Here is a 12,338-nt window from a genome sequence, read left to right on the forward strand (position 1 = left end):
TAACGACTTTGGGATTCAACATAATTCTGATGAACCACCGGCAACATAATGTTCCCAGCATGTCAGGCAATCTGAGAATTTATTTGCTATATTTTTTTTCTCCCTTTAGAGTTGCTTTTTGATTCTGGCACATTATTCTCTCTGGTAATGGTTTCAAATCAGCCTGTCTGATTCGTGGCTGCACAGAGACGTCTTTCTCAGGAATTAGTAGGATGATTGTTGGAAAAAAACATCGAGAGACAGATGGTAGACTTTATTTTACTGGCTCATCTGCTCTTGCAGGGAATGATTATACATTCAAAGTACATGGCACCAGAAGTCGCATCTAACTGAGGTTCCTCTCGCATGTTTCCTTGGGGAGAACATAAAATATAGCATCAGGACCGCTTAAAACCTGGGAAAGTGCAGGGAGCAGGCCCCCGAGGACATGGTCATGATGTTGCCTGGGGCTGGAACAGAGGTCTGCAAGGTCACCCACTTTGGCACTTCTAGTCTTTGTACCACCTCGTTGTCAGGTGAGATGTAGTTTGTGCTTGAACACCCCGAGTGATGGGGTCCTCTCTACTTCCACTTTAGACAGTGCGACTGTGACAGAATTATTTCTTCTTTGGGGCTGGTATTAACATCTGAGTCATTTCCACTCATTTATTCTGGCTCGTGTGCTTTCGAAGCAACCCAGAACAAGTTGATTTCCTGTCCCACCTGGCAGGTGTCTTGGAGGTGAGCTAGAATGCCAATTCTTCTGCAGGCTGAATGTTCCCATCCCTTGGATCATTCCCATTTGCAGTGGATTGGTTCCTTGTTCACAAGCTCTCTGAATTAGAGGAACTCAAAAGAGAAGTAGTTTAGTTTAAATTTGCTTTACCTACTTACGTGCACAAATAGGATATTCGGTTTCGGGCTCATAAAAATGAAAGAGGTGTGTTAATTTGGCTTTAAAGTCTAGGGCAGGAGTAGTGGCCACAGAGGCCATCTCTCAGGTTTCCCATTCCTGTCCCGGGCAGCTTACCCTTGGGTCCAGGCCAGTCTCTCTGTGGACTGTTGACTCACGTGAAGGAGACTCAGTGGCTCTGCACTGGCCCTTTTAGACCTTGCATTGTCCTTCTTGCTCATCACAGACTTGGCTTATAAATGCAAGGGTTTCTAGAGAAGAGGTTTCCAGAACTTTGGTGGAGATTCAGGGAATCTTTAGAAGCAGATTTTGCTTTGAGGACTTCGGGCTGGCTGAACGGATAGACCCATTCCACCAGAGCCTGGTCTCTCCTCTCATGTTTTGGAGTTTCACATTAGGTGCCGTTCCCCGGGAAAACTGGCTTGGCAGCTCGAAGACCATTTATCACCCAGGACCTTTACCCTTTTCTCTCGTTCCTTCCCCTGGTCATCTCCAGGCTGTTCTGCTTTCATCCCCCTGGTTCTGAAGCCGTAGGTGGTGTGCCTCACCAGGTACATTCATCATGTAGTGCCCACCAGCCACACGGGAAATACTGTCATGGGGTGTCTTAGGGAAGAGACAGGGAAAAGATAATTAAGACTTGGTAGTTTTTTAGGGGGAACCTCAGGTGCAGGACTTGAGATAATCATCCTCCTCACTTCATGATGGTTAAAGCCACAAGCCTGTCATGACCCTTCTCCTGCTTTATTTCATTTTCTCTCTTCGTCTCTTCCATGTAGGTACCCAGTCTAATGTGCTTAGTATACGTCCTTGGTTACATATGGTTCGCATAAAATATATGGTGCTCCTTTGCATGCGGTTGTGGTTTACATCAGGAGTATGGTGGTGTCTTGTTTCACAGACGTTTCTGTAGGCAGGTCTAGTTCAGCGTTTCTGTTGCTACAGTGGTTTCCGTGGTAGGAAGCCCTGCACCAGGTGCTTTTCTCCTCTTCCCTGGTTGAGCCTGATTTCAGCTGCCTGGTACTGCAAAATCTGTGATGCTAGGATGACCTGTAGATCTGTGTGAGAATCTGGGGTGTGTTCCCAGGAATGGAGTCCTGGTTATGCAGAGTCATTGCCGGGAGGAAGAATGGAATGAAGCAATTTACACTCTCAACAGGATCTGAGGTCGTCATCTTCTAATATTCTTATTAACACTTGGTATTTTCTGTTTGCCTAATTTGTGGGTGTAAAGCGATGTCAATTTGCCTATTTCTGATTGCTAGTGAGGTGGGGTTCTCTCTCTCTGTACTTGTTAGCCATTTGGGCTGCTCCTTCTGTGAATATTCTATTTTTCTATTGTATTTCATGTCTTTTTCTTGTGGATTTGGAAAAACCTACCTGTATATTCCTGGTATTAATCCCATGACATTTCAGACATTGCAAATATTGTGAAAAATGTCTCCCTAATGTATCTGAGCTTGGTTGCTAATATTTGTCTTCAGACTTTTGCTGTCTTCCTTTAATTGCAGGTGAGAGTGAAAGTTGGATAAGAGAGGCTCTTACTGCTTTCCTGTGGAAAATTCCACAAGGACCTTCCATTTAGTAACTGAGCCTCATGTCTATGTGCAGTCTTAAATAAATGTATCTTCCAGATGTCAGCTAGAGCCCTATCTTCAGAGCCGGGTGAAATTGCATCGAAAAATTCTTCTTTCAGGTTTTGAAAGCAAATAAAGGAGGCCCCCCTGGATTCTGGGATAATGTATCAAGATCCCCTTTGCTCTGGAGTTCTGTGGTGCCATATCAGGACGCTAGCTGGAGATTGACACATTGTGAACTGACTATACTTCAATAAAAATGTATACATATACCAAAAAAAAAGATGATAGCTGAATATCTCCTTTAATTTATTTCTATAAGAAATTCACGTGCACCATACATTTGCCAATTTTAAGTTGATTATCTACAGCTGAGGGAGTTGTAGCATGCTGTCCCTTCTTGAAACCTAAGTGTTTGTTTTTATCTTCTCTGTAGCCCCTCAACCTCCATTGCTGTAATTTCTCCTTCCATTAAGTAGAGCACTTTGGCTCTCCCCAAACTTAATGACTCAGACCCCAAAATGCTTAGTGAAACAATGTGTCCTCCTGTTAGACTGACACCACTGGAAGTCAGTTGGGTTATAAATAGGTCGTGCAGAGAGAAATCACTCTTCATTACTGCAACACCAACGAGTGGTTTTGCCATAGACACAACCTAATGAGAGGCGAGGGAGCTGTTCACCAGGATGCACGTGTGCTCTGCGTTAGGGTAGGGGAGTCTCTTTGGAAGGGGAGTGGTAAACATTTCCAGAGCAGAGTTGCCTTTGCTCATTCTTCAGGCGCTACGTCTTTCTTCTGGTCTTACTGGTGCAGGTTGTGGAAAGGTACATGGATCTTGGGACCCTGTGTGCCCTGACACTTGTCAGCTATGTGATGTTGGATACGTTGCATATTCACATTGAGCCTCCACGCTCCCACTGTCAAATAAGGGTGCTCACACCTACTCCACGTGTGATGGATTAAAGGCAATGTAGAGGGTCCAGTACGATTCCTGACTTTGAGCTGGTGTTCATTACATGGTGGGCTCTTACTACACACTCCACTGTGGCAGTGAGGAACTCTGGAAGGGAGCACAAACACCCAGCCCAATCTCTGGGGTGGCTGCTGGGACTCTTGAGTGGAAACTAAATCCTGAGTGGTATTTTTGTCAAAGTGCTGGAGAAAATGAAGGTAAATTTCCTGAAATGTTCAACCGAATTCTCACAAAGCAGCTTATTTACCAATGAGTGTTCCTTGCCAGTTTTGGGGTTCTCTATCTTTTGAAATAATTTATTGTTACAAATACTCTATTTGGCTTTGACTTCAGGTAATGGAAAGAAATCCTAAAAGCTTTCTTCAAGGCTAAAAATGCTCATGCAAAACATTATAAAAGCCTTAGAATTCAAATAAATGTGCATATCTACAACAAATACGACTGTAGCTTCTTTCTGGGATTCAGGGTGAAAAGTAAGAAGTGTCTTTCATGTCTCTGTATCTGTTGGGATTTGTGGCCACAGGAATTTTCAAATTTGCTAACTTGAAGATGGTTTACTCTATGCGTCTGCCTCCCTCATTGCAATTAGTGCAAAAAAAAAGTCTAAAGAAAATAAAGATGATGTTTTCATTCTTTCCTAAAAAAGAAGAGTGTTCATTACAACACCATCTGACTTGACATTTCATAGTACTGATTCCAAAAATGTTTGCACCAAAGTGAAGTTTTGTATGGAAAAAAAATTTTCTATTGGCTTCTACAAAATTTCCAGCCAGCTGTTTATATGGAAAAAAAAACTTGCCCTTGACATGAGTCACCTGTAAGAAAAACTAATATCGTATAATTAAATGAATAGTCTTATTTAGTTGTTTTCAGCTACTGTATGAAAATGTATCCAAGTGGACAATTTGTATGACCAGTTTATACTACATGAAAAATTCCTATACATACAAATTCATGATACAGTGAAATATAGGTCTGGTTGTTGAGCTCTGTGATTCTCTGGTATGTGAGAACTGGTGCCCCCTTTTCCAGACAATCAGTAGAGCTTGTTGGTTGGAGGAACACCTGTATCAGATCATTGCAGGTCCTCTAAGCTCCATTTATCTGCCCAGGGTCTTTGGTTGTACCTCATTGCCACCTGGGCTGTCACCAACCTGTGGGAGTGGAGATCAACTTTCCCCACTTGGGGAGTTGCTTTTGCTCTGAAGCATGAGACACCACAGGAGCTGCCCTGTGGCTAGGCATGTACAATCTAGCAGAGGGGAGTCAACCCCATTTTGATAGTGGGAGGTGAGAGCTGGTAGGTAAATTCGTATTTCCCCACTCCCGCGTGAGCCATCCTGAGATGCAGTGGTTCATGTGGCCCCGGGAAGATGGCTTTGCAGGATCAGGCAGTCATTTGTGCTCAGTGTGGCCAGCTCAGCCATGCACCCTGATCTTTACTCTCCTTCCCTGCCTCGTTCTCTCTTCCCTCCATTCCTGTTTCCTTTGAAGCTGTTATCTCCAGTAAAACTATAGTGTATAAACTCTGCTTTCTGGGGAACCCAGGCTAAGACAGCTCTCTTCTCATTTTAATGTAACATTCAGGCAATACCATTTTACTGATACAGACTTCATTTATGATTTCCCAGTATGTGGTGTAAATGGATTCTGTCTTTTAAGAGTATAACATGGAGCATTTTCATCCAATAGTTCATGGATCCTTAGAGATACACACCCAAAGTGTATCTGTAGCACTCTACACTTCAGTAGTTAGTACTGCTAAGCTTTGCTTTGAGTTGAACAACATTTAATGTGTCAGAACTTGTATGCATGAATCTAATGATAACTCCACTTATTTATAAAGCCCTGAGTAGCTAAATATGAAACCAGGATGAAATATGAAACCAATATGAGCCAACTTTGGCCTCAGGCTTCTCTTCCTTCTAGGTTATTAGAATTGTCCAGGTTTGTGACATGACACCAACTCTGTAACCCAAATCAAGCCATTAGTTTGGGGTCTTCTTTGCCTGTGTCATGGGGTTAAGAACCAGACCTAGCTGGAATGTATGTGTTAGAAACTCTCCAAAAGAAAACGAATTAAGTAATTTGTTGGGGGAGGAAATGTGTTCATTAGGGTGGAGTTGAGAGGTACATAATGTAGAGAAGAGACAAATATAAAATTTATACGCAGTCCTTTGAGCAGAGAGTGGGAAATCTCAGAAAATGGTACTCTGAACAGATCTAGCTCAGGGAAATAATAAATGCTTGCTCTGTCTTAACCTGTCTTGGCCTCTTTCATGAGCAGGGTAGGATATAAGCAAACACTTCCTTTGGAGCGTTTATTTGGCTCATGTCCTGGCCAGTTGTGCTGAGCTTCCTCTCTGTTCAGGAGACTCTGTTGCTGCACAGAAAATGGATGTGCTTTCAGACTTAACTAGTGGTGTGGACATTTGTTCCTTTGCTTGCTTGCTGTTCCTCCCACTTCTTACAGTAGCAAGACTTAGAATTTTCTTTGAGGACCCATTCCTGACTCAACTCTCAGTCCAGTTTAGGTGGGGTTGGTCATCCCTCCCTTCCCCCACCCAGTTCCAGGATTTCAGAAGATGAAGCTCATTAGCATATCTGTCCTCCTCGGCGCAATGATTGGCTCAGGAGTGGGCACGTGACTCCATCTGGGCCAGTGAGGAGTAGGCTCAGGATTTTTACGGGAACCGTTGGGGAAAGGAAAGTCTCTTTCCACAGGTTTGGAGCTGTCAAGCTAATCTTGGAGCTACTGGGGGTTGCCATAAGATGAAAGCGTATGTGAGCACTACATGCAGAAATTTGTACAGAGGAAAATCTGTATATAGAGAGAAAAGGGGCGTGTTCTGATGTGCTGAGTAACTGCCCCCAGCCATGCATGACGCCATCTCACCCCTGGACTTTCCAGATATTAGGGACAATAAATTCCCATCAGACTTAAGCCACTTCGACTTCCAGCTTTCTGCTCCCTCATCACAGAAAGAGTCCTAACTAACGTGTTCAGGGAATTGAGGATTGAGACATATACTGATAGCTGGTGTTAGTATAATTCCATGTATACTATTCTGTAACATTTTGAGATAAAAAGATGAATGTAGTCCCTTTGGCTGCAGAAACTTCACTCTTCCCTCCTCATCCCATTTATGTGGCCCCTTCCAAAGAGATAGTCTCCCATTAGCCTTTTACTTCTCGCCCTCCCCCCATACCCCCTTCCTAGGAAAATTTGCTTATTCTAGTAGATGTTAATGAAACAGATGCCTTTACATTCCTGTTTTTCTTCCTTTGGAAGCAGCACGATGAGAGGAGCCGGCAACACTGTGCCTATTCTAGAAAATAATAATTTTTAAAGAAAGAGACAGGAAATTATGTCCGTTATAAGCTTTTTCTTTTTTCTTTTTTAGAATTGTAGCTTATGAGTTTATCTACGCCCGCGATAGTCATAATTACAATTTAATATCTGCATACAAAAGCTATGTAAAAATCCATTTTTTCCCAAATATACAAATTTTCTTTTCGGATAGTTTAAAACATTTTGATCACAGATTTCAATAGAGTTTTAGGCTGAAAAAAATATTTCCAATCTAGCAATATCACTTAACACTGTTTGCAAAACACAAATCTTCCGATGACGATAAATCTTTCCCTGTTCTGTTGTAGTTTTCTGTTTCTCAGGGCATGAAAACACAACGGGGAGAAGGGTGTTTTCTCTGAAGAAAGCCTTGATAACTAATTTAGCTTTGTAATCAAATGAAAAATGCCAATTAGAAAGAACTGAAAGAAAGAAGTGGCATACTGTCAGCTCATTCATGCCCTGATGTCTTCTGTGACAGCAATACACCTGTAATTAAAGTGTCTTCTTTCATCTTACATTGTGCTCCGTAATTTACATGCGTATTATCCGCATCCTGAGGACAGATTTATATCTGATTGTCTTGTGCATAAGGTGGGTCAGCTTTAACTGTGCAACAGAAAGCCACAGACAGCATTTTACCTGCACGATATTGCTCTGGAAGGCGGCGTTAATTAAGGTAGAAACACACTAGAAATGCACACTTTTTGCATTTGCAAACATTTGTACAGCACAGTAAAAATTCTGTGATAAGGCCAAACCTTTTTTTCCCCCTAGTCTCTTTTTTTTTTTTTTTTTGTGTATGTGTGTTTTTAATGTATTTTTTTTTTAAAGATTAAAGTAAAATGTTTCCATTGTAAAAAATACACACCGGGCAAATCCTTACCTGGATAATAAATATCTACATCACAGTACAATAAAATTTCTTCTCTATAAAATTTAAATATGGATTATGGTCTATCACTATCAAAAGAAACACGATGCTAATATTTCCATATTATTAAAATAACAGGAAAAATTACAAGCTTATTTTAGAACCTGATGCCATAGCCACTGGAAAGAGGCAAAGAAATTCAAATGTCTGTGAGCACTGTCCTTTTGAAGAGGAACTGTGACTTGGTTATTCACTGCCATTCAGTTTATGAAAAAGGTTTAGCCTTACAAATGCTGGCTACATTTCAAAAACCGTTAAGACCAATGTCATATCTTATGACTCATGCAGCAAAAGGTCAACGTGACACAAAGGGGTTAGAGTTCCGCAGAATAAAAATGGGTCATGGACAGTGACATGCTTTGAGGGCGTCAGCAGTTCATGGAGGCTGCGTCTGCAGGGGACTTAGTGTCGAAGAGGGAGGGGCCAGGCCTGCCCACCTGTTCACGGAAGGGCAGGGAGCAGGTGATGCCGGAGCAGAGCCGGGCTGGCAGTCCACCTGGATGGCTGCACTGCAGGAGGGAGGAGGGGCCACTAGGGCACAGGTGAGGGGCATCACTGGGCTGAGGCATCAACACGGCAAGTGTGTCATTGAAGACCGAGGCTCCTTTGACTAGGAGAAACTCGGAGGCGGCACGTGGTGTTTTGAGCAGAATCATAAAGACGAAAAGATCTTACTTTTTTCACTATTTCTAGAAACACTGCACATCTAATTGAAGAGCAAAGTACACTTGAGGGACACACACACACACACACACATACACACACACATACACACACACAAACACACACATACACCACTCATCCCCAAAAGGTAAGTGATTTATAAATAGGAATCCCAGTTGTACGGCGTGTTCTCTTCTGCTAGGATGTCTCCCCACGGTGAGGGGTTTCAGTCAGTCCACGTTTGATTTGAAAGTCTGGACAACATAGGAAAACATATTAAAAAAAAATCCAGAGCAAATCTCTCCTGATCGCGTCTAATGGGATGGAGGCTTGAGATGCATTGAGTACCTCAGTCAGTTCTGGAAGGAATGAGTCACTTTGACCACTGGGGCTGTGATCCTTTCAGTCCTTACAGCCTTTCCTTTCAGCCTGAAGTACTTTTAAGGCTTGTCCTCTTCAGCACGAGATAGCCAGCTTCAACAAGATTTTGAGATCCACAGTTTGCCTGTTTCAGGCACTCATGTAAGGAGGCGAGGACCCATACACGCATTTGGGGCTGGCTGGGTCATCAGAGGTCTGCCATGCCATTTGGCCAGTGGCCAATCATGGTTCATCCCTCAGGCTTTCTGATGCAGCTTTAGACCAGACTCTGTACTCACACTGAATCTGGGGGTGTCCGATTCCGGGGAAATCTCTGTCAAACAAACTGAGCAGCCTCTCCTGGGGAGACTTGCTGCCCGAGGGGTCTCTGAACCTCCAGTGCCCGCCTGCTGGCCTTCCTCTCCTTCTGAGGGAAAATGTGCCCCACAGCGGACAGCTTCTCAGAGTTACCCCGGGGCAGAGATGGTGCTGAAGCACTTGTGTTTCAGAGAGTACTTCTCCAAGGAGAGTCAACAGAGGGAGCTGAGATGTTACCAAAGTGAGGACCTTAAAGAGGCTGCTAGAGAAAACCAACCCCAAAAGTGTCTGTAGATAAGTCAGAGCAGGTTATCTGCCCGTGAACTTCATGCGCACAATTTTAACATCTTCACCTACTTCCTGTCTCTGGTTAGCAAGTTCCATAGCGCCGTTCTTGTGTTCTTTCCCCAGAAGCCAGTATAATTGCTTTAGCACATTAAATAGATACATTTCCTCCCAGGTTATCTCCGGTCACACTTGGCATTTTTTAATGCTGTTCCTCTCCTTTTTCCAAGGCCTCCCTGCCTTCCTCTAAATAACTGATGAGTACTATGTCAACTCCTGATTTTGAATCAATACAGAAATACACTTTCCTTAACTGTAAAGAGGGCGTAATCTCTGTCTAATGTAAAGTCACAAATCTGAATATGAAAGCGACCATCAAAAGGACCTGATTCCACTACCCTCCTCCTGAAATTGGTACAATATTAAGGATGGGAAAGATTTTGGAGTTCATGACTTACATATTTCAGGTGAAAAAAAACCAAGAATCAAGGTCATAAATCTACCCGTTGGCAGCACAAACTAGAACTCAGGCATCCTGACTTCTGGGCCAGTTAGAAAAACAGAATTAATCCATGTGGTTTTTAGGCAAGTTTCACTGATATGGCTTATTTTCCCACATAACTTCCAGGATAAGGCAGTACAAGGCGGGCAGAGGAGCAGTTTATGTCCCCCATGCCAGTGAAGAATGAGATACATTCAATTGCATGGGTTTATTCTTTGCCCATTTTCTGACACTGAAGCGATCAGGGGCACCATCTGCTTTCTGGACACACACCTCTCCAGCGTTTGTCACTGGAGGGGTGGGCTGGGCAGGGAAAGGAAGGTGAGGGAGGGAGGGTTCGTGTGCATGGTCTGCAGGTGTTTTCTGTTGAAGATCTGTCAGGGCAGTGCTGTCAGAGGGACGGAGTGGGTCAGTGGCTGGACCAGGCTTTGTTTAGTGATAGTCAACCCTCAGAGTCAGAGGGAAAAGGGGCCGAGGAAACACCTGTGAGTACAACAAAGAGCCTGGGGGGCTATGACCAGAAGGAAGCCACCTCAGACCATCAGGACGTGAGGAAGCTCTTGCTCTTCGAGCAGTGTCCTTCTGTGCTTCCTTCGCTGTACCACGTAACCGCACTCCTCTCTCCTCAGAAATCCACCAGAACAAGGCTCAGATTTCAGCTGGTTATCTCTCCTGGATTGGACTTAATCCTTAGGGAGATCTGTCGTCAGCTCAGCAAAGATGCAATCAGGTTGAAGAACTTCAAAGAGTTCGGGACGTAACGAATCTGGTGTCACCGAACAGTGAGGACATGCTGTAAACAGGTTTGATTCTTGTGGGAATTTTCTCTGAGCCTAACCTGTAAGAAGCCTTCTTGCAGTGTGAGGTAATACTATGTGAATTTTTGGAAACTGTTGAATCGCTGACATTAGTGAAGATGTTGAATTTCGTTGGGCTCACTGGAGGAAACCGTTTTCTTTGCTGGCTTCAGCCAGTCAGACATTGCACATCTTTGAGTCACGCCCTTGTTATGATTTGAATTAAGTCATAGGATTATAAAAATTATAGTGAAAGGACAGCTGATTTGGGGGAAACATATATTCCTATACATTCTAGGTTAGGCTGCTAGGAGAGAAAACAGCATGCTTTTGTACAGAAAAAATATGTTCCGATCTTTCCCTAGGAAGCCGAAAGCCACATTTAACCAAAGGCTGTCTGCGCTGTGCTAACTTGAGCCTTGCAAAAATCAGTATTGGATCAAGATGACCACACTGTCTTGGTTTTAAGTCTTTAGTCTTCTGCCGTGCCATTTTGCTTGCTCGAGTCTCTGACCAGGGACAGATGGGAGCTGGTGATGGCTTGGTGCTGGTGAATTAATGATTGTCCCCACCTGACCTCCACGACTGTAAAACCTTCAAAGCATCCATGTCAAAGGACTGGAGAACAAAATGCAATAGTTACAAGTACCCGCATTCAAGGGGCAATTTCATCCATGTCTACGCCAAGGACTACCTCCCTTTACCCCCAAACAATCCCTCCCAACACAAAGAAATAAAGGAACAAAAAAAAAAAAAGGGCTAGGCAATGGAATGACATGACACCCAGTAGTGCTGTTGGAATTATGAGAATGAGTCGGTCAGTCTAATCCTCAAACACTTCCAAGAACAACGGGGGGAAGAGTTCCGTGGGGCATTCCACCTTCATGTGCAGGAAGCGGCTGGCGTGGCAGGCTCCGATCATCCGCAGATCTGTCACCTTCATCAGGAGTTTTGGCCAAAAGTGAGTCACGTGGTGTTTTCGGTAATTGATATAGTGTTCAAAGGCCAGCAGGAAACTGTCTTGGTATTTTTCTATTCTCTCAACGCAGGCAAGCCCTGGGCGATCTGAGGGGAAGAAAGAGGATGGATGTCAATTCACAGCTGGAAAGGAGATGGTTTGCCTTGTCCAGTTCAAGCCGTTTGATCTGGGGACTTCCAACTCCTAGGAGTGGGCGTGGATGCAGTACGAACTCTGGGCCGTCAGGGACCCAGATATCAGGGAGTGGTGTAATTTACATGAGGGAGGCAATGCTTTGTTTAGATAAATGTCTCTGGTTTAGACCAGTCACCTCCTTGGGTGTGAAGAGCGATGCCTCCCTCCTGCGGGCTAGTAGGAGAAGCCTCACCTAGAGAGCTGGGATTCTCTGCGTCACGAGGAAGGATTTTGACACGTATGCACATGCATTGAAGGGAGGGATGTGAAAAGAGATTGGGAAGGTCCTAGGAGGCCTGGATGCCAAAGGAGGGATGTCAGATGGGAAGAAGCCCCAGTGAAGACAAAGCAGCACAATCTCCAGTTTGAGTCGTTCACGGGGCTGTAGCTAACCACTCTTTCCCTTCCCTTATGCCTTTGGTTGCTACTGTAGCAGCCTGGTGGTGGTGGTGTCTGAGGAAGTTCAAATGAAAAGAAAAGGGAATGTGAGCCAAGCTAGCATCACCCTGTGCAGGGAAGAGTCACAGTGGGA

At 44.0% G+C, this 12,338-nt stretch overlaps 1 protein-coding gene across 7 annotated transcripts in view; it reads right to left on the bottom strand.

Annotated features, from left to right (window-relative positions):
* Window positions 1-6,808: 6,808 nt before the first annotated feature.
* The window catches only part of THRB (thyroid hormone receptor beta), a 382,589-nt gene continuing 377,059 nt past the window's right edge, over window positions 6,809-12,338 (bottom strand). For all 7 annotated transcript variants that reach the window (XM_031434127.2, XM_031434053.2, XM_064491141.1 and 4 more), the window contains one exon: window positions 6,809-11,718. In XM_031434127.2, the coding sequence (XP_031289987.1) occupies window positions 11,477-11,718 (242 nt within the window). In that variant the 3' untranslated portion in view covers window positions 6,809-11,476. The remainder of the gene's footprint in view (window positions 11,719-12,338) is intronic.

Source organism: Camelus dromedarius, chromosome 2, assembly GCF_036321535.1.
Source record: "Camelus dromedarius isolate mCamDro1 chromosome 2, mCamDro1.pat, whole genome shotgun sequence".
Classification (NCBI taxonomy): domain Eukaryota; kingdom Metazoa; phylum Chordata; class Mammalia; order Artiodactyla; family Camelidae; genus Camelus; species Camelus dromedarius.